This window comes from Puntigrus tetrazona, chromosome 3 (assembly GCF_018831695.1).
Source record: "Puntigrus tetrazona isolate hp1 chromosome 3, ASM1883169v1, whole genome shotgun sequence".
Lineage (NCBI taxonomy): Eukaryota > Metazoa > Chordata > Actinopteri > Cypriniformes > Cyprinidae > Puntigrus > Puntigrus tetrazona.
This window is the reverse complement of record NC_056701.1, coordinates 29,274,262-29,295,756: the sequence shown is the minus strand read 5'-3', so window position 1 is coordinate 29,295,756 and position 21,495 is coordinate 29,274,262. Positions and strand designations below refer to the sequence as shown.

Here is a 21,495-nt window from a genome sequence, read left to right as displayed (position 1 = left end):
AAGATGGCGGAGGAAACAATTTCCTTCTCATGCAATTGCATTTGCAAAACCCGTCGCCTACAGTGCAAAACATTTGCAAAAGCTCTTAAAAATCTAATGTACATAAGACCTTTGTTAGATTTTTTAGAATTATATGTGATGAATAGACTCCATTATTGCAATCTGGATCATTTTTTTTAGCAATTAAGAACTTATGTTCTACGATGATTGGTGTAAAGTAACACAACTTGTTATCTAATGCTTTCTATAAGACGGCTCATTTTTTTGAATTATATATGAGTGCATTATTGGAGCGGATCATTTTTTTAGTGAACTTTTAAGAGTTCTTAAGAGTCCTTTAAGAGCAGGCATGGGGTTAGGTGCTCCAATGAAAGTATAGAGATCTCTGATTTGAATACCTGTTGTCTCCAATCACTCATACCTTATGTTTTGTCCATTCAGCATCAAGACCGAGTTTGGAACAAAGGAGTCTCAGTATGTGCAGTTGATCAGTTATGGTTACACTGCCTCATCTGACGTTTTAACTCTGACCACAGCCTGTAAGATGGACCTGTACAGGTTTCCCTTCGACGTCCAAAGTTGCAATCTAACGCTTCAATCTTCAGAGCATTCAGGTAAATCTGAAACCCATAACACAGCATACGTGAAAACCGATAGCATGCTTACTCTAACTGTTACGTCCGTTCCCACAGTTGAGGAGCTTATGATAAACACGTTGTATGGTTCTGAATGGTTAACTCAGGAGTCAAAGCAGACCTTTCAGGCCCAGGGAGAGTGGGAGCTCCTCAGTATAAACATGACTAACTATAATGAGACTTTCCTGTTCGATCTCAAGAATCAGCTGATATATCAGGTATGGTGTGTGAAACAGTAGACATGCATTTTTTAAAAATAGGCAAAAATGGTCAAACATGACAAAAATATGTATTATTATTATTGCATGCCTCAAATAATACAGTTAGTTATTCAAAATATTGTTTTAATTGAAATGTTCTGCTAACAATGAGAATGTATTTTTGGCCTTTTGTGAATCAGTGTGTAGAGTTTAGGCACAACACTAGAGGGCGCACATAGGTTGAAGGAAAGAACTGAACACGACGTGTCTATAAGCATGTAATTATTCAATAATAAATGCGTTTACCGCATTTGACAAAATCTGTTTGGAACGAACTGGAATTTCAACCTCTGTATCTTCCTAGTGTGTGAACTGTATCTTCTCAAGTGCCACCCAGTATTCAATATAGAATTTACACATTTAAAATGTGCAGTATTATTGTGTTTCTGTCTTTACTTGACAGATTACCATCAAGAGAAGACCTCTGCTTTATCTCATCAATTTCATGCTACCAATATTTTTCTTTGTTGTGTTGGATGTGATGTCCTTCTTCATCGACGCCAATGAAGGAGACAAACTGAGCTTTAAAGTGACATTACTTCTGTCTATTTCTGTGATGCTCCTGATACTTAATGACACCCTGCCCTCTACAGCAGATAAAATCCCACTGATCGGTGAGTCTAACGTGAACGCTATCATAGTGGCTTAAATGCAATCAAATGAATTATCAACACACATTGTAAGACAGATGCATAGTATTCGAGCACAAGTTCACAATCATTTGCGATTCTAAAAAAAGAGGCATACAACAAGTTTCTGTTCGTATTTCATATTCGAGAAATTATAGGCATGATGCTTCCTGTGTTCTTAGTTTCTTCTCTAAGTACACCGACACACAGTGATGCTTCACTTTCTAATCTGCGTCTATGGACCATGAACACAAACGAAATGAATATAAATGCACTGAAACATCGTAGAGGAGTTGTTTGACGGGTATTTTGTTGCAGTCATCGTCTGCTGTCTTCACAGGGGTGTACTGCAGTGTGATTTTCAGTCTCATTGGTATCAGCATTCTGGAGACCATTCTCGTGAATTTTCTGATGAGCAGAGGAGCTAAAAGGAGATCAGCTGCATCAGTAGAAACTACATCTGCTGTTACTGGCCGAGATGGTAAGAATCACCTGAGCATGGATTATGAGGTATATTAGATCGTAAGTCTCCTCTTAACAATTAATGGAGTCAAAGGCTTATATGAATGATAAGTGGAAGTTAGTAAATGCTGGTTAATGTATTCATTTATATTGAACATTTAATTTACATTCACACGCAATGCATTACTCTCAAGACGTACATATCTGCCGCCCAATGCATCAGGGAAAGGGAAGATCTAATCAGGATTTTGGTGAAGAATAAATGAAACGTCTTAATTGTAAAATTGATCATGTAGATGAGAGGCCCTAATGACCTTTGTGGCCTGATAGTAAGTCAGAAGATCAAATATATATATTTTAATGTGTTGGTCGCTTTTCTCAAACCAAGGAGAGAGCGGAGTAGTGTTTATCTGTACTATTCAAGTTTAGCTTAGGGAAGTCCTTCACATCATTTAATTTTTCAAGGAATAATATTAATTAATAACTTAGTAAACCATTTGAAAGTATATATACTGAAGCTGCAGTGGATTCCAGAGTACACCTCTTTAAAATTCACATTAAATTCTGTTATGCTTTGTTGGTCTCAGCAAAGACTTTCTATTAAAGAACTGCGCGTAAGATTACACAAGAAATATAGCATTTCTCAAAAAACTACTTTTTCATTTCCTCATAGATGGTGTCAGAGACCTGCAGAGTCCTTCAGACTCAGTCAGAGATCAGGACGAAGAGCAGACTCGTACCCTTGACCTTCTGAAGCAGATCATCTCCGAGTGTCGGGCCGCAACTCAACAAAACCAGCGAGAGAAGAGATCTCTGTGCTGGACCAGAGTGGCAAAAATCATAGATGTGACCTTCTTGATTCTTTACATAATCACCATTACTGTGTTTCTGTGTGTGCTTGGGAAGGTTTGGGGATTATATTGAAGTCCTGTGTAAAATGACGATCAATGGCAACCTTTAATGTGAGTTCAGAATAGTTAAGAAGGGAGTGCAACTCTTCACCGCATAGTTTAAGCTCCAAACCTAATCAAACTCATTTGAAAACTGAGAGGAACTCTGCAGGAAAGACTTTGGGCGTTAGAATTAAGAACTGAGAAGCTCTAAGGATCTAATTTGAGAATTTAAAAAGCAAGATTTGTTCCTTCTAGCTTCTATAGAGCAAATGTTGGTATTCTTTCAGTTTGTTCTTTCTTTATTCTTTACTTAGTTGAAAGCAAGTTAACATTAGTTAACTATTTTTTCACAAAACATATGCATCATAAATATACGACAAATTTTGTGTTTTGGTTTTTATTTGGCATACTATTTTGAGATATATACAATCCATTTTTGTAAAACATTGTATGCTCAGATTTGATCGAGTGTGTGTGGGGCCTCAAATCCAGAGCAATCCTTTGACATGGAAAAGTTCTCTGTTGCAGGTTTTTGAAAATGTAAGCTGTTCTTGAAGCTCGCTGCTCTAAATATGGTGATTAGTGATATTTTATGTTAATGAGAGTAATTAGAAGTCTTTTACAAGGCAGGGAGCGGGCAAGTGCAGGCAAGTTCAAGATCATTTGCAATTCAAAGGTTTTACATTCTGTGAACATACACGTATCTGAGAAATGAACATAAGATTTAAAATTTAGGATCATTTCGACATAACATTTTATAAACGAGGCCCAAGGACTGATTTTGAGATCTGGGAAAACATTGATGTCAAGGGGGAAGATCTAACAGCTCATTCATAGGACCTGATGGAAAGCAGTTTCCAGGAGACCTCCGTTTTGTATGTTTTTATTTTTGCAAAATAGAGTTCTTTTCTGTGGTTTGCATGTGGCTATAGAAACTATAGGCAACAAACTTTTATGTTATCTGTTAAATTGGTTGCATTGCTTCTGTCTTTTTTTTTCCTTCAAATATGTATTTTAAATATATTTCAAAATATATATAAATATATTATGTATTTGATAAAATATGTTTCAAAATGTAAAACAGTTTTTTGGCCATTTTTCAAATATTTTTGTAGATATATTTGGAATGTATTTTTTTTATTTTTATATTAAGACCTAATAGTTTAAAAACATGTCCTCTACATATTTAAATACGAGAAAATATACAAATGTCACATTAAGAAAAAAAATATTTATGGAGTGTAACACGTGCAATCATTTAACACATAACTTCGGCAAGGAACGTAATTTAAAGGGATAGTTCATCCAAAAATGTAAAATTGAAAAGATGAACATAGGTCTGGCGTGTTTGGAGCAACATGAAAGTGAGCAATTAATGGCCAATCTTTTCAAGTCAGCCGAAATATACTTCGAAAAATACAACATAATCTGTCTATTTCAGACACAGTTTAATAATTCTAGACAGTGTATAGTTTACAGTGTATATCAAGAGAAACTACTGCATAGAGTTGGTCCAAATTAGCCTAAGACAAAAGCGCAATATAGAAAAGTGAGAACGTTGTGCAAGTTATATAAAAAGCCCATTAACCAGTTTATAAGAAAAGTGAAAGTATTTTTGGTATTTTAGCGTCTTATCTGGAATTCTTGGAGTGGTTTCATCCTCGGTGTGAAGAGGTTCAGTTTTTCTTGTGTTTGGAGGTGCCGCTGTTAAAGAGGCTGAGTCCGGTCCTGACCCCGACCCCTGCTGCCGTCACCCCCGGCTGCTGAAGCACCTTGTCCAGAGTCGTCTTCTTTATGGCAGCGGGAGAAATCTTCTCCTGGTCAGCCAAGTGCTGAAGCTCCCTGTCAAAAAAAATAAAAATTGTCCATAGGTATGCATAAAATACTAAACTAGCTAGTTAAAATTCTTTCGCCCTCTTTCTAGCAGAGCAGATTATTTTTGGAGCCGTACCTCGTTCTAATGCACGACGCCTCCACGGCGTTGATCAGGAGGCTACGGAAGCCGCCGCTTTCCATGACATGCAAAGCGTGGATCGTAGCACCTCCAGGCGAAGCCACGTTGTCTTTCAACTGTCCCGGGTGCTGCTCGGACTCCAGGAGCATTTTTGCCGCCCCCTTGCAAAAAGTATAATTGATCTAATAAATCTTTGTGTCTGAGATTTACAGTACATCAACGTGAGAAATGTTTCATGCACTAACAAGCAGGGCCTGAGCTCCCAGTCGCACAGCCAGTCTTCTGGGGAGTCCCATCTTTACGCCTCCGTCGGCGAGAGCGTCAACAGCTAGGAAAGCCTGCGATAAAAAAATATATATAAGCCACAGGAGCTCAACGCTTGATTCAAACCTCCTTCATATTCCTGATTGTCTCTTACATAGGCTGGGCCGCTGCCACTGAGGCCAGTGACGGCATCAATCAGGTCCTCTTCCACCTCTGTGCAGTAGCCCACACTGGCCATCAGCTGCTCCAGGAGCTTCCCCTCCTCCACCTGTGCGTGGGTGCCTGTGGCGTACACCGTGGCCCCTTCACGCACCACCACTGGGGTGTTGGTCATACAGCGGATTACTTTCGGGGCCGGGCGGTACTGCAGCAATTTCTGCAAGTATAGCAAGTTATGAAGGGATACAGAGTTCAACCGACGCGTGATCAGGGTGTGTGTCTATTGTGCCGCTCATAGCATTTCAAAGATGTAGGCTTGCTTTTTTGGGACGCTTAACTTGTTGGGGAAACTTTACTTGTTGGGGACGCTTAACTTGTTGGGGAAACTTTAATGGTTGGGGACGCTTAACTTGTTGGGGAAACTTGGTTGGGGACAACTTTTGGGGAAACTTTAATGGTTGGGGACGCTTAACTTGTTGGGGAAACTTTAATGGTTGGGGACTCTTAACTTGTTGGGGAAACTTTAATGGTTGGGGACGCTTAACTTGTTGGGGACTCTTAACTTGTTGGGGAAACTTTAATGGTTGGGGACGCTTAACTTGTTGGGGACGCTTAACTTGTTGGCGAAACTTTACTGGTGCTCAATTATTAATAATGGATCTTAATATTTTTGTATTATTAAATACATGTTTTATGAATTTGATTTTTATTTTGTGAAAAAATAGTAAAAAATAGTAATAAACAAATAGTAAAACCTAACATTAAAAGGTGTCTTTATTGTCAAAAAAAAAAAACTTATTGCAGACTTTTGAATGGTAGTGTATCACAGTTCCCTTAAAAATATTAACCAGCACAACTTTTTTCAATATTAATAATAGTAAAAAATGTGTCTTGAGCAATTCAGCGTATTAGAAGGATGAGTACTGTAATGATGGTGAAAACTTTTCATCAAATTACTTTTCATTTATATATAATAAATAAATTATTTTAAATTCAAACCATATTTCTAATTGTCCACATCAAAAAAACTATTTAAGTGTTTATCATTTATTTCGTTGCGCACATATTTTCATTCATTTATTATTTAGTTTTGTCCTCAGTAGCTCTAAACCGAATGCCAAGTTCTGTCCAAACAGGCGGCACCCGTTAAACCTAATGGTACAGAAGTATTCTGACCTTCTCTATGGAGCTGATGGTCACTCCTGCTGCACAGGACACGATGAGATGACGGTCTTCGATGTCCGGCCCGATCTCGTCCAGAACGAAGGGAATGATGTGAGGCTTGACGGCAAGGAACAGAACATCACTCTTGTTCACGGTCTCTTTATTGCTGGTGGTGAAGTATGCTCCCATTTTCTGAAGTACAGAGAAAAGGTGGATTTGAATATCGCCTTCAAGTGTTGTTTGCCGTGTGATATGATCCAGCTCGAACACTCACTCTCAGCCCGATGACAGTCGGCAGGTCTGTGTCTGGAGAGCTGGCTGTTATCCTGTGTGTGGCGATCACACCTGATGGACAGGAGAGTGCACGGTAACGTTAGGAATAACATGACATGTCAAGGGTGCATGTGGTCTTTAAAGCAAGCTAGTAGCATATATAGTGTTTTTGTAAATATGACTCTTTTTTGCTATGCGTATGTATGCATTTACGATGTATATAAAAATGTCCTTCCTTCGCATTTTACGGCATAAACAAACGCAAAAGTCTTTATTACATAACAAACAACTTTTTGGCAGACTATTTTGACGATTTCATAGTTTTCTGGGTCTTAAATGGTATTATTTACTTGGTAGGCGGTCAACAGCCTCCCTGTTTTCCTCTAAAACATCTTTAATCGCTTTCCAAAGACGAAGTTTGAAGGACATGGGGTTAAGCGGTTGAATGTTTGTTCTGAGGGGAGTAAGCCGTGTTTTGGCGCCTCCAGCGGAAGTCGCGTGCACTGCACCGTACCTGCCGCCGTGAAGCCCTTCACCAGCGCGTGAGCCAACTGACCCGCTCCGATGAAACCCACGCTCATTGTGACCTGTTCATGACAACCACACAGCATTCACCAGCACACGCGTTAATAATCAGTTCAAAGGCACTTCACCGATAAAATCGGGTAATATCAGGACGGAGTCCGCTTGCTGTAGACGGTATTTCCTGATTGGAAGCGGAAAAGCAGTAACGCCGCAGAGACGGCGAGATAAATTCAGAAAGCAAAATGTTTAAAACATGCCTAACAAACGTACCTGGAATAATGCTTTTTGAAGAGCTGGTGTGCTTATATTTAGTTTATTACACGTTTGTTTATTGTGTCGTTCACGTTGAACGTGGAGGTTTAGTTATACTGCCATTACTGAAGCGGGGGGGAGGGTTTGCCCAATCACGGTAGAGCGCTGCGCGGGTCTCGGCCAATCGCTTTACTTTAAGTGCGCACCTTGCGTCTTGATTGGTCAGCTCCGCTGTCAGTCAAGCCAGTAGCGTCCCGCCTCGTGAGCGCGTGGGCTCGTGTCAACAGAAAGTACTGTATCCTCGTCCGATCAATTCAGCTGATTCTTCATATTTGGTAGACTCACGTTTTATTGATGCGTGTTTATTCCTCAGTGCTCTTTACTCGCTCTCTGTCCCATCTATGTTTAACTAGTTTAGCTTATTAGAGACTCTTGTTTTCGGTTGAAACTAAATATAATCCTTAATTACAGGTTATTACTGCCTCAAATAAAATGCTGTCAGATTTCGCAAACTTCTATAAGTGTTCAAAGAAGAGTTAGTTATAAAAACCCGTCCACACACCTATAATGATAAAAAAAGAGGAACTAATATTTTTGCAAAAATGTTTCAAAATGTATAAATACTAGCAATTTAGTTTTTGCTTAAATTTTTATTTTAAATGTAAATATATATATATATATATATATATATATATATATATATATATATATATATATATATATATATATATATATATATATATATTTATTTTTTTTTTTATTTATTTATTTTTAATGCACCACATAACACTTGCTAGCCTATATGGCAGTATATTAAATTAAATTATTAAATCTACTTCAGTATAAGTTTAATGTCATGGCTACTGAAATGTTTTTCTTACCACAAAGTACATTCAGAAATATATTTTGCTATAAAAAGAATGAAACCTAAAATGATATATTATTGAGCTTTACTGTTTGCAACGCAGCATATATTTCAAATATATTTGGGTACTTTTTTTTTGTCACATGGGCATATTTATACAGAAAAGTATTTTTATTTGTGTACCTGGTTATTTTTGTTTGTGTTGAGAAAGAGAAAAAAAATGATTTATGCACAAAAGAATCCAGTTTAATTACCAACATATTTTGATTTATTTTAACGTAGGGAAAATAAGCAACAGTATTTGTAAAAATCATACGCAGGGACTGCTTTCTAAGCTAAAATAAAACAAAACTAAATAAAATAAAATGGACAATAAGTCGTAGTCTGTTTTTTGTTCTTTTAGTTAGAGGACACGGGTGTCTCATGATTGGATAAGCAGCTGATAAAGTCTGACTGTGTTAGAAATTATGATTTAAGCATTACTTAGAAATCAAATAATAATAAAAGTAAAATTATATCCTTCATATATAAAAATTACAAATTTAAGTTGTACTCATAGTAAGCCATATAATAACTGTTCTAGTTCACAACAAACTTAAAACAAAAAAACATTCTTAAAGGGATAGTTCACCTAAAACTTTTTTTTTATTTCTGTCGTCTTTTACTCACCCTTGTGTCATTCCCTAAACTCTAACGTCTGCAGAACAAAACAGATTTTTTAGTTTTGACCAAATCCAATTGTCCAATCACCAAAACTGACATTTTTAGATTTTCTTCTTTTGTGTTGCACAGAAGAAAGAAAGACATTTTAACATGACACAAACGTGAGTGAACAATGGCGGAATTTACATTTTTGGGTGGACTGTCCCTTTAAGACGTACAGTGTCGATGAATCGCGGAGAGGTATTGTCACAGAAATCAGTTTTACAGAGTCGAAAATTGCTTTCATTTTAACGAGAAAAATAACAACTTCTTTAGAAAAAAAAAGTTTGAATTGCAGTTGGAAAGTTTCAAAAAATTTCATACTAATCAACAAAGTTACAAAAAATCCTGAACATTTGAAAGTGCTACATGTACAGCCTGCCGTGTTTTATTGGCTGCGTCTTACAACACTTTCCAAGCCTCATTTCCAGTATTCAATGTCCGCCGTTCTGGAGATGAGCCGCTCTTATGCAGATGAATGCGAGACAAAGCGTATTCTTTGCGAGTACACCAGATCGGTGAAGTACAGCACCAGGTTAGCGCAAGTGAACACGGCGATCACCAGCTTGCTGTCCCATGGGCACTTTCCTCTCGGGCAGTCTTCCGGGCGCCCCGGGGTGCCGTACTTCTTATCGAAACTGAAAACCGGCCACACCACGGTGGCGCTCAGATACAGCAGCGTAGCCAAGAAGGTGTAGATGACCACGAAGCGGTCGAAAGGGAAGCGCAGCGAAGCCGTTCTCCCCGAGACGGTGAGGGCCACCACCACCACGGTCACAGCGAAGCACAGGCTGTAGACCACCACGCAGTACTGGGTAGGGATGTGGCGGTTGTACTCGCTGTCATTGGCCAGAGCGCCGAAGATGATGCAGGCTATGAAGGCTTGGACCACCTTGAGCAAGCCAGACCAGGTGGCCATGTAACCAACCACGTGGCCCGGCTTGGCCCGCGTGATGAACACCTCGGCTCCGTAAGCGAAGCAGCAGACGCTGGAGCAGACGGTGACCGCGATGCGGTAATTGCGCACCTCGCAGCCTCCGGATGAGCACTCGGACCTGAGGAAGTAGACGGGGTAGACTACCGAAGCCGTGACGTACATGAGAGTGGCCAACATGGCGAAGGCCACAGTGAAGTTGTCCCAGGAGATGGGCATACACCCGTGTAGCCTGGTCACGTCCAGAGCGAAGACCACCAGTGTCACGGCAAAGCAGAAGCACCAGACGAACATGCAGTAGGTCCCGTAGGTGGCGCTGAAGCCCGCGCTGTGGGCCACCAGGGCCATCGTGGTGCAGCCCAGGAGCAGCTGGCACATCCGGGCCGCGCCGACTCCAGACAGGACCGCTGACTTGTTTAGATAATGGCCTCCTTGGGGGTCCATGGGAAGCTTTGGGTGGATCCGGACGAGTGTCGCTGCACCTCAACAAACCTCACCCTTTGCCTGCCTCTTTATTTAGGCAGCTTTAATGACAAATCTCCTTTACTGCTTCCCAGCTCTGCTTTATAATTACTGGAGAGTGTGTGGGATCGGATTACAGCGAAAACTCTGGAAGAGGAACTTGAAGGCAAAAAACGATCTAACAAACTACAGCAAAAACAATAGGATGACCCTAAGAGAGCTGACTTTTAAATTCAAATCATCGCTGTTATTTACATAAAGTTCCAGGTTCCTGTCGATGGCTCTCTACGACACCTTGCGGCTCGGGTCTTTACATAGTCGCCTTGTCCTTCGCAGGTCGTGTTCGGTGGTGTTTCTCAGTTGATCGTGAAGTTCCACGCGAATCACCTTCAAGATGCCGCTTTAGCTTTAGCGTCTCTTCATAAGAAGCTTAGCAATATATCCAGTAAATATCCCACATGCGATGGAATCGGGTTCCTAAAAGTTTCTTCTTCTTTTAACAGCGATCACTTTAGATCTCTTACTGTCTCTAGCACCGTTTCCACTCTCACACACACTGGCGTGTGCTGGGCTTTGGGTTGAAGTGCACTAGGGAAAGCGGTTTTAATGAGTGCGTTCTGCCGAGCTCAGGGCCACGGGCTCCACCAGCTCTATAAATAGAGCCCTATATTCCACTGTGGAATGGGGTGGGAATCCAAATGTCCGCGTCAAGCAACAGTGGAGGGAGTCGTGTTTCATATGGTTGAAAACTGTGTGTGTGTGTGTGTGTGTGTGTGAGCTATTTATGGACAGTTATAAGGTGTAGGCCCTAGCACATCTGTCCGGCTCAAAGAAAAAGCTATGTAATGGTCCCAGATTAAGGGGCAGATAAATAATTGCTTATCGGTTTGTCAAGACATTATTTGATTTATTTAACATTAATTAATGTGACTAAATGTGTTTATTTTTAAATTAGGAATAACTTTTCACACTTTCTAAACATGTCATAAGGCTATATGATTACAATCCAGGTAATAATATGTATCTTTAAAATACTAGTTTCTAGTCAGGCTTTAAAAAAGTATTAGGGAAAGTTACTTTTAAAAGTAATGCATTACGGTATTGTGTTACTACCTTAAAAAGATTACAGTAAAACATTGTTTTATGTTACTTTTGTATTACTTTTTAAATCGTTTTGGCAAGTGTTTTTGGCAAATGGAAAAGTAACACCAAAAGTCAAATAAATGAGTCTGTCTGTAAAATAGAAGATCGATCTAAAATAAATTCTCAGATTGCATTAAGAACACTCCTCAGCAATTAAAAAAGAAATGCAAATGTTATATTTATTTGCGATCATTTTTGCTCAGTATGGTTGAAATGGATCATCGAAGGTTAGATGGCGAAATGAAATGAAATCCAGAAAATAGAAAAACAAGAAAAACTAGTTACTCGCAAAAAATAAATCCACAATCTCACCCTCCAAATGATTCCAATTAGAAATAGTCCTGTACTGTTATGAATATAAAATATGATTGATGTATGAAGTATGGTTCCTAATTCAGTGAGACCAGCAGCGTCTACAAAAATGAAAAGGCGATACTGAATGTTTCTTTGAAATAACTGTAATGTGTTCTCTCATGGAAACATACATGCATTCAACACAAGGAAAAAACAGCACTATTTACAATTTACAAAGAATCACTTCTCTGTGAAAATAGCATTATAAATATGATTTACATAACAAAATAAATATGCAACGTAGCAATGTAGATTGAGTTTCTGTTAAAAAATATGTTACAGAACAAAATAGCAATTAGTAATACCTTCACATCTCTGTTGTTTTCGTTTCTTTTGGTTGATTTATTCGTTTTTATTCTTTTCCACAAGACCGCTACAAAAAAAGTTATATTAAAAAAGTATTCTATTAAATATTTTAACAGTCTAGAGCGTCTTCATTTGAAAAAAGTACTCGCAAAGGAGTCGGCTGTTAAGAAACCCTATACAAAAGAGCCCAAGTCCCTCTCCCAGTCGAGTGAGAGTTTGCATTGATAAAACTGTCCCGTCAGTACAATGGTGGTGTATTACACAAAATGGAATATCACTCAAACAGTGTCATTTTGCTTATTTTGCCATTACGATACAAGAAAAGGATGTCCCGGGAGTTTCTACACAGCGAAATGAGTGAAATCCCGTTTTAACACGACGTGAATGAGTTCAACTGAAAGTACACCGAAAAGGCATAGAGACCGACCTGAGTAGCAGGGTCACATTCAGGGTGACGTGTGCCTGAAACGTGACTATGAAAAAGAGGATCTGTAGTCTGGAATTAGCATTTCATCCAGGATCTGTGAGCATGTATACATTTTGTACCATAGAGGAATAGTTCAATTCTGACATCATTTACTCGCGTAGTAATTTTCAACCACGTCCAATCTTCTGCTTTTGTATACAAGTGGATTTATGCTGCTTCGAAAAGTAGTCAATGTGATTCCTTCCCTACGCCATAAACCGTGGTGTGGGTTTTTCGTCCACGCCGCGATACGTATTTTGATTTCAGTGCTAGAGCACACAACAACACGGATCGCCTCGTAGCAGATCGATCCAGGTGGAGCTGGGGAAGGAGGAGGGTTTCTGAAGCATGCTGCAAACTGCTACAGCAAGCGCTGTTCATATATTTAAACACTGAGCTGTGTGCTTATTGGCTACCGGTACAGGAGAGAACCAATCAGCTGTGCCGTTTGACAATGACGTCATTAGATCAGACCCATCCAAAGTTTCATGCCAGAACACTGTATTGCACTGATCATATTGACTAATATGATACTTTTATGGTGCCGTTACGTCCTTTTGGCATTGTAAATTACCATAAACTTGATCAAAAACAGAAGCTTGGACATTTTTTTTTTAAAAAAGCTCTCCAGTTTCACTGGTTTTACCAGTTTTTTTATAATGACTATATAATTATTTTATCACAACTTAGCCATACCCCAAGAGTGATGTTGGGTTTAGAGCAGGTGATCCAGTGTCTGCCTGTTTTGAAATTCCCGTTTTTTTACGATTTTTGAGTAGATCTATAATTTACATGTACTTCATAATCACTATAATCTGCGTTACAGATTATAAACTCTATAATCGATAATCTCTCTTCTCTCGCTCTCTGTATTTTCGTCTTCTGAATGGACATATAAAACTCTAATAAACTGTGGCTAAATATATTGGTAAAAAAGAAAATACGATTTAAAAAAAAAACAACAACAATGCTGAAGATCCGTAAAACTGGATTACATTCGTCATACTTTTATAACCAAAAGATAAATTAAGAGCAAAGATGCAGGTGTACCGTGTCCTGGTTACATGGTTCTTCAGTACTCTCACTGGTACCGTGTTGTGTTGGGAACCTTTTAACAGTCAGCAGCCCATGGTTTAACTGAGGTGGATCTGACAAGGGCTCCGTTCCAAGTCTCTGTTTTGGCCGTCTCCACCATCTCCAAGCTGCTCAGTGATAACACTAAAGACTGGAGCAAAATGGACGCCAACTGAAACTGAATGAGGGGATCTGGAGATGGAAGGCCCAAGAGAGTTGGCACAGAGCCCCGACTGAAGGCAGAGCTCAGCCTGAGGTCAAAGCTGAGACGGGTAAAGGGGGTATGGGGTCGGAGGTATCAAACGGACTGATGGGAAGCATCAGGATGGAAGTCTTTCCGAGGCATTTAGCTGCCGCTGCTGAGCATGCCCAGTAGCTTACTCGGGTCCATGCCCTGCTGATGGGCCATCTTCTGCACATCGAAGCCCATGTGCATGAGGAACTGGATAACGTTCATCTCCTGCCCCGTCGACTGATCTCGGATCGTTGGGCACGTTGGGTTGCAGTGAGGCCACGGACAGCTGTCGATCAAGTGCACTGGACAGCCTTTGGGAGGGGATTTATTATTTCGGCTATTTTCTTGTAGACTGCGGTCCCAGCAGTGGAGCGCTCTGGGTAAAGACGTGCCTTTGACTTGAACGTCAGTCCAGTAACTACAACAAACACAAGAAGAAAGAGCTAGTCAACGAGAAATTCAACGGAAATCAACAAAGCGGTCGTTTCTGGTATCGGTAAAAAAGAAACGTGGTCGCACGTAGTATAAATATACTTCTGAACTAAGAGAGATGCAGAAAACTCGAAGAGATCACTTACTTTCTTGTTATGAATTCATGCGAAAGGCAAGCTGGAGCAAACATTGCACTGGAGGTAAGAAGCAAAGCATTAGAAACATCAAAAAGTATTTAGATTAGAGGTGTGCGATGTTGACAAATGATAAAAGATACTCTGAATGTGAAATTAAAACCCGCCAGTAGGTGGCAGTAAGTCACTGTAAATAAGTGAGTCGTTACTTTGAACCGAATCGTTTAAACAGATGATGCACGTCGCTAAAACGACAATTACGATATTATCGCAGACAATATATCTCGCACACCCCTAATTTATTTAGAACTAAAATGAACGCTTTTGTTACAATGAGTTTCCGAAGGGCACGTCAAACTTACGGGACGTCCTTTAGAGTGTTCCTCAGCTCAGTCCCCAGATTCTGAATGTAACGCCACTGGCCCTCTTGAACCGGCTGTCCCGTCAGATGAATGTTGTCTACCGTTAGCTGGGCTTCATCGAACAGCCACTGCACTACAAACACGGGGCCTGTGGCAAAGAAACATTACACTGGGTTAACAAAAAGTAACCAAACTCAACAGTGTCTGTTAAATGAGGCTGGTATGCCCTATACTCACGTTTAATGGTAGGATAAACTTTATATCCGAAGAAGCAGTTCCATTCTTTTCCCTCATAAGCCTGTCGGCATCGCTCAGGCACCACACCGCCCCAGTATCTGGCAAAAAAAAAAGTATTCATTCCTAAAGGACTAATTCAGTCACATGTATATGAATAAAAAGTAATCATTTGTATTTGAAAAACACACCAATATAATCAATGCTATTAACATTTTAATTTTCAATAAATTAACAAAAACATCTGCATGTCAACAATGTAACAACGTAGGTTTTCTAATCTAATTTTTCATCACTCTGTGAAAACAACTGACCAACCAATAAGATATTCTTTTGGGTCACATGTCTAGAGCAGCTGCTGTTACATAAAACTACAACTCGGTGGCGCTTATGAACAGATTATTTTGTCTCCGTGACAGTGAGTGAATAATTTTTCGGCAGAGTCGGCATCGCTTCCTTTTTCTCAGCATCCTTGCAACACTACGACCACATTATAACAATGACAGTATATCACAATGCTTGGAATTATTAATAATATCTTCCATTATGTTTAGCAGAAGAAAGAAATTCAGTGAGTAATTGATGACAACAAAATCAATTTTTTCTGCGGTGAGCAGTAATGTTCTTACTTGATTCCTCTCTTGATGACCTCTGTGGGGGCGCAGTTGATGGTGTCCACACAGTCAGTGCAGCGGTACTGTTTGTTGTCCAAGAACCAGCCGGAGTCGGACAGACCCCTGACCTGGATGTTTGCGTGACCCATCTCCTCCAGGAGCTCGGACACTGCGTCCACGTTCAGCAGCACCCCAGTTCCACCCGCACTGTAGACATGACACATCCATTTAGTCCGTCATTCATCCGTCGCTCGAATCCACAGTCTGTAACATGAACTCACCTGCTTCCGGCGAGCAGCAGTATCTTAGCGTTGTCCAGACCCTTGGTGAGCAGATCCTTTACAACTTCCTTTATGATCAGTGAACCCATGAACGCATAGTCATCTGTACACACACACACACACACACACACACAAGTTAATGACTTATAACAGTGCAATGTATATATATATGATAGGAATGTATCAGTGTGTGTGTGTGTACAACAGCAAAGTTATATTTTCAGCATCATTACTCCAGTCTTCAGTGTCATTTTTGAGAATTATGTCTTTAACTTTTTACCAACTGAATGTGTCATAGCTAAAGAAAAGTTATAACATCTTTAAAAAAATCAATGGAACAAAATAATTGATTATTATATCAAAGTATCAATATATCACCACTGTACATCAGTCAAACAGCTGATGTACAGTGGTGATATATTGATACTTTGAGATATATATATATATATATAACATCATTTTTGGATCATAATTTGAATCATAAGTTCATTCATTTGCACTCCAGCTGCCATGAAATGCACACTTTTGTGTGAAATCAGCATAACTTTTGTTGTTTGTGTTACGCTTTTTTCTTTAAAATCATTCAACGTTTCTTTCTCTCAGGTCAAAGTGAAAGTTCATCTGCTCGTAGCAAGCTGCGTTCGTACATTCACAGAGGTGAATATATCATCTGCTATCATCTTAACATCTGGTAAGGAGTCTTACTTTGATCAGTTTTTGGTGTGGCTCCACTCCATACATCACTAGAGCAATATGGGATGAACCTAAAAAGTGAAGAACACAAAGATTTCAGGTCCAAAGCCGTGCCAACATAACCACCATGGAAATCCCCCAGAACATTTACTTCTCTTTCACTCAAACGTCTACGGTGGGATACTCACACCATGTTGGCATTCCACCAGTGAGGGTTTTCCTCCGGAAGCGAAGACAGTATACCTGTACCTAAATAAAAAATACAGACATGCATTATCAAATTATACCAAATAACACCTGTACGTTCATTTCGAAATGTATGTTTATTGCGCCAATAGATTGCACCGGGTATGAAAAGTATTATTAGAAATGGAATCAAGGTTCGTTTCTAACCCGTCTTAGTTTGGGGCCATTTGGAGGAGCTCATGAGCCTCCTCATGGTCTCGTATCTGCTGTCGCAGTTCTCTTTGTTGAAGCAGTACCAGCCTCCTACGAGAGAGAGAGAGATACGAGTTTATTTCACGATCTTCCTGACAGATGCACTCAACGCTGAGAAAACGTTATTCTGATGACTGAACTCGTCGCACTTACCCTCCAGAAATATTAACCACCTTCTGCTTCCTTTGGACTCCTTCAGGTAGTACCTGCAATAAAGCAGAAACTTGCATTAAAGCAATTCTTACAAACTATATACTCAAAGCACTGCTTTATAGAGCATTACATTAGTTTTGAATCACGTGAGGTTATTTATAGTTAATAAAGTACACTTTATATGATTTGAACCCTAAAAAGCCAATGAGTGGGCAGCATGTAGAGGTTATAAAAGTGTGTGTGTGTGTGTGATCTTAAGTTTAAAAGTACATTTTAAATCATGTTTTAGTAATCTTTCGTCATGTTTTAAAGAAATACCCTTGACTAAAACGTGCACTTTTAACCATAAGCGTAATTAAAATATTAACATAACTGCATCTCAGTCGTTACAAAATTGTTACATCGGTTATATTTCAGTACATGACATGCATTTTTGTCAATACATTTAAAAGCTTAGTTATTAGTGCATAAAGACTTTTATAAGTTTTATAAGAGGGACGAAGAGCACTCTTTTAGAGGCATTTATTAAAAATTATACTAGAATACAGTTTCATTTAAATGCAATCAAGTCACTAAAAGCGTTCGGTTTCCACCTGATTTTTCACGGCAGTGTTTAAAGTTTCCTCAAGAGGGCGTTCAGCTATAGTTTATCTCGAGCTTCACTCATTTCTGCTCGTGTGAGAAAAGTTACAGTTGTGGTTCAGTTTGTTACTTTGAGGGGCATCAGTCTGCCGTAATTAAAGACAGCTTTAATATGCATCCAATTTACGCCACTGGTGACCACATTTTCGGCATATGGTGTGCATTTCTCACTGTTAGCCACCTCGCCACTACTTACACGCCAACCGTTTATGCTTCATTACATTACAACTTATAAAGTCGGGCTACAAGTCTGCCAGCCCTCAGAAACTTAACCTGAACAAGTTATAAATGCGGAAAAATTAGGACAAGCCTAAATGCTTTAAAAAAATCCTACAGCTTCGGTGCGTTGAAGAGCTTTTACGGTGAGCATGTTCCTGGAGTTCCTCTGATTCCCTGACAGCAAAGCACACGAGAGATACTTTGTATCTGACATTAAAGATGTTAATCACAAATGGAATCAAATTTGAAAACCCATTTCCCGTGGGATATCCCTTAATTCAAAACACGATGCGATATAAAGTATGCTTAAAGGGTTAGTTCACCCCAAAATGAACGTTCTGTCATTAATTAATCCCCCTCGTGGTTGTCCAAACCCAGAAGACCTTCATCTTCAGAACACAAATTGAGACAAAATGAGCATAATTTACTCGACCATTCCAATACGCTTTCCGCCATGTTGGAGAACACGGCGACACAACGCATACGCACGTTTTTACGTATTTGACGTAATCAGCCTCATTTTCGTCTGGCGGGAAAGCACGCGCATGAACTAATCTGTGGTTATTTACGACTAGGGGAAAGCCTAAAATGGCGGAAAAAGTAAGTCAAGAGAGAAGAATGGAAATTATGTTATTTTTGCCTGCTTTGCGCAAAAAAAATGACAAAACATTGAGTCACTGATGTAACAGTGGACTATTACACCAATATGTTGGGATCAATTCAGGCGTGTTGCCGTCTATGAAGGGTCAGATGGCTCTCTGATTTCATCAAAAAAATATTTTAATTTGTGCTCCGAAGATGAATGAAGGTCTTACGGGTTTGGAAGGACACGAGGGTGAGTACTTAATGACAGAATTTTAAATTGGGGGTTAAACTAATTCTTCGTGTAGAACACGTTTTGGAAAGTCAGTTGTCCCTTATAGCGGAAAATAAAATTGTATTCGTTGCATGATAATACTGAGAGTATGATAATGGAAAATAGTATGATGAGAACCAAAACGGTCGCGTGAAATATGGAAATGCGGTACATGACGGATTTCACCTTATTTATAGATCATTATTTTTATTAAATTATTTCCCACTGGCTTCCATGTCGCAAGGAAGCAGTGCTTAAGCACAGCTGGATCAGATTTTCTACTTCTGTACATCTGTCCCCACTTTAACAAGAGTAACTTCTTACCTTAAGTGCTAAAGATTTAAATCTAAAAGAGCAGAGGCTCGGGTATGTCCTGTAATGATGCCTGATAAATGATTCATATTGTAAATTTATATTGAACGTGGTGGTCATATTGTAGCGTCCTGTCACAATGTCATAAAACCAATCAATATCCCGCTCTTATCAATCAATCAATCAATCATTTTTATTTATATCCCGCTCTTATAAGCGTTTCACTATATATCTTCGTAATTAGGCAATACGGCTAAATAGCTCAAGTTGTTATCTTGTGTTGAGTTTCAATCGCCAGGAATGCCTGAAAAATACAAAAATTCACACAGCTTTTCTGTTACAGCATCAAATAAAACGACCCTGAATCCTAAAAGACCAGCAGTGGTTGGAGATGTCACCGGAGACATTTCTACACTTCCGAATCAACTCCAATGCAGATGTCGTATATATACTGTAAACTCTACACACTCTTACTCTACACAAGCCCCAGCCACCTGTCAGTGCACTACTACTTCTTCTTCTAGTGATTCCCTCAGGAGTCTCCTCAACCTCCCCACACGCTCAGCTGGCTCCGACATCTTCATCCCACGACTGTATCAATGTCTCAATATTAATACTGCACTCAGTGTTTTAATAAATCCCGGTTTAACGCGAAACCGTAACGCCACTGGCTTTCTCCAGTCACGTGTCAAAACCTATTCAATGCGGGCAAATTGAAACTTAATGAAATTAAATGAAGTAAAACTTCTAAAGCGCTCGTTTAAGTAATTGAGAAGAAACTTAAGTCGCTTCTTTATAGTGATAGTTTATGACAGTGACAGCTTTTTATTGTAGCTACTGTAGTAAAATTCGCGGATGAGGCGACGGTGCGAGTCTGAGGGTGACAAGATATATTAAACGGTCTTACCCTGCCGGGGTCCCGTCGTTACAGGTGACCGACGTGTTCTCCAGGAAATGCAGCTTCATGTCGTAGTCGAGCTTCTGAGCCGAGCAGGGGTACAGGGACTGCGCCAGGTTCTTCACCTGGGTCATGAAATTGTCCATGTTTTCTTCGACGGCCGTGAAATCCAGTGAGAAGCTCTCGGTGGTTTCGCCGCGGTCCCGGTAATGAGCGGAGGGGAGCGCGCGGCGCGGCTGCGGGTTTCGACCCCCGCGGAACTTCCTCGCGCCGAGCGCGCCGGACTGGACCAAGCCCAGCATCACGGCCCAGCGAACCACATCCAGCACCCGTACGCTCCTCGGCGGCCGCCTGCACTCCATCGCGCGTTCCCGAAAATCCCGAGGGGCTGCTCAAAATCTAAAGCAGAACCGTTACACGCGGCCGAAGGAGCTTAGGCGAGACGGACAGGTGAGCTTTCTCTGCGCGAGACTTGGGAGCCCTTTAGGTTTCTTTCTTTCTTTTCTGACGTTCAACAGACTCTTGCAAAGCACCGACACGAAACTCCCAAACCGACCGCGGCGTCCTCTTCTGTTCGATACCTGTGCGTTTAACCGCTCTGGGTTTTAACCCTGCTCTCTTTCTCACGGACCAATCGCCGCGGAGGGCAGTGCTTACGGGGCGTGATCCAGGCGCACGGAGTCCTGTCCTTCTCATTTATTGAAAAAATGCCCATACTTTGGTCCTTTTGATCTGCGATATTCGACTTGATGTGGTAGATTTTATTGGCGTTGAAATGCCCGTTTCCTAATCCGCGGGTGAGAATAAAACTCTATTGACACACACGGTTTTGCGCATCGGAAGAAAAAAAAATAATATACGCAACGCGAATAGCGTGAGAATCCACGAGCGGCGAGCTAAAACGCACACGATACTGCTACTTTATTATTAGGTCAGTACAGCAGAGCTTGTTGTTTATTGTGCGTCTTTGTCACGACTTTCCTCCACTGGGTTCTGTGTAGTAAAAAAAACAAACATTCCCAATATGTCTTAACCGCGACGAAAATCTAGTCTAACTTATGCAGGTATTTTGTCAGATTCCGCGACTATTTTTTTTTTTATCTCCGAGAGCCTGTTGACGGGGCCCCTGGAGATCAAAGGAGCCGCTCCTCATCCTCCGCCCGTATGAAGCCCCTTCCAGACTTTCCCTCCGCCGTGGAGATTTGGAGCCGGAAGG

At 40.3% G+C, this 21,495-nt stretch overlaps 4 protein-coding genes across 4 annotated transcripts; 1 reads left to right on the top strand and 3 right to left on the bottom strand.

The window, feature by feature from the left end:
* Positions 1-372: 372 nt before the first annotated feature.
* Positions 373-3,205, top strand: LOC122341402 (5-hydroxytryptamine receptor 3A-like). The gene is made up of 5 exons (XM_043234733.1): positions 373-870; positions 1,075-1,099; positions 1,299-1,509; positions 1,865-2,005; positions 2,660-3,205. Exons 1-5 carry the CDS (start codon positions 425-427, stop codon positions 2,908-2,910), a joined length of 1,074 nt encoding a protein of 357 aa, XP_043090668.1. The 5' UTR covers positions 373-424; the 3' UTR covers positions 2,911-3,205.
* Positions 3,206-4,312: 1,107 nt separating this feature from the next.
* Positions 4,313-7,619, bottom strand: pycr1a (pyrroline-5-carboxylate reductase 1a). The gene is made up of 8 exons (XM_043233102.1): positions 7,489-7,619; positions 7,208-7,280; positions 6,695-6,765; positions 6,433-6,612; positions 5,252-5,473; positions 5,079-5,171; positions 4,831-4,994; positions 4,313-4,721 (listed from the first exon to the last, which is right to left on the bottom strand). The coding sequence occupies exons 2-8, from the start codon at positions 7,272-7,274 to the stop codon at positions 4,556-4,558; spliced, it is 963 nt and encodes a 320-aa protein (XP_043089037.1). The 5' UTR covers positions 7,275-7,280; positions 7,489-7,619; the 3' UTR covers positions 4,313-4,555.
* Positions 7,620-8,574: 955 nt separating this feature from the next.
* Positions 8,575-11,065, bottom strand: LOC122335289 (myeloid-associated differentiation marker-like protein 2). The gene has a single exon (XM_043233117.1). The coding sequence runs from the start codon at positions 10,413-10,415 to the stop codon at positions 9,504-9,506; it is 912 nt and encodes a 303-aa protein (XP_043089052.1). The 5' UTR covers positions 10,416-11,065; the 3' UTR covers positions 8,575-9,503.
* Positions 11,066-12,018: 953 nt separating this feature from the next.
* notum1a (notum, palmitoleoyl-protein carboxylesterase a) lies at positions 12,019-21,104 on the bottom strand. Its single transcript, XM_043232807.1, has 11 exons — positions 20,289-21,104; positions 17,353-17,405; positions 17,155-17,250; positions 16,950-17,010; positions 16,774-16,832; positions 16,069-16,171; positions 15,803-15,994; positions 15,177-15,274; positions 14,940-15,087; positions 14,590-14,637; positions 12,019-14,429 (listed from the first exon to the last, which is right to left on the bottom strand). Exons 1-11 carry the CDS (start codon positions 20,639-20,641, stop codon positions 14,123-14,125), a joined length of 1,518 nt encoding a protein of 505 aa, XP_043088742.1. The 5' UTR covers positions 20,642-21,104; the 3' UTR covers positions 12,019-14,122.
* Between the last annotated feature and the right edge of the window lie 391 nt (positions 21,105-21,495).

Bases quoted from the DNA above. Each gene is read 5' to 3' on its own strand.
- pycr1a (XM_043233102.1), bottom strand. From the start codon at position 7,274: ATGAGCGTGGGTTTCATCGGAGCGGGTCAGTTGGCTCACGCGCTGGTG. The intron at 6,613-6,694 runs GTGAGTGTTCGA...TCTGTACTTCAG, and splicing joins CGACTGTCATCGGGCTGAGA to AAAATGGGAGCATACTTCAC. The intron at 5,474-6,432 runs GTCAGAATACTT...CTATACTTGCAG, and splicing joins CCATCAGCTCCATAGAGAAG to AAATTGCTGCAGTACCGCCC.
- LOC122335289 (XM_043233117.1), bottom strand. From the start codon at position 10,415: ATGGACCCCCAAGGAGGCCATTATCTAAACAAGTCAGCGGTCCTGTCT.
- LOC122341402 (XM_043234733.1), top strand. From the start codon at position 425: ATGTTTTGTCCATTCAGCATCAAGACCGAGTTTGGAACAAAGGAGTCT. The intron at 1,510-1,864 runs GTGAGTCTAACG...CTGTCTTCACAG, and splicing joins AGATAAAATCCCACTGATCG to GGGTGTACTGCAGTGTGATT. The intron at 2,006-2,659 runs GTAAGAATCACC...ATTTCCTCATAG, and splicing joins TGCTGTTACTGGCCGAGATG to ATGGTGTCAGAGACCTGCAG.
- notum1a (XM_043232807.1), bottom strand. From the start codon at position 20,641: ATGGAGTGCAGGCGGCCGCCGAGGAGCGTACGGGTGCTGGATGTGGTT. The intron at 17,011-17,154 runs GTTAGAAACGAA...TTTTTTATTTAG, and splicing joins ATGGCCCCAAACTAAGACGG to GTACAGGTATACTGTCTTCG. The intron at 14,430-14,589 runs GTAAGTGATCTC...TGTTTGTTGTAG, and splicing joins CATGAATTCATAACAAGAAA to TTACTGGACTGACGTTCAAG.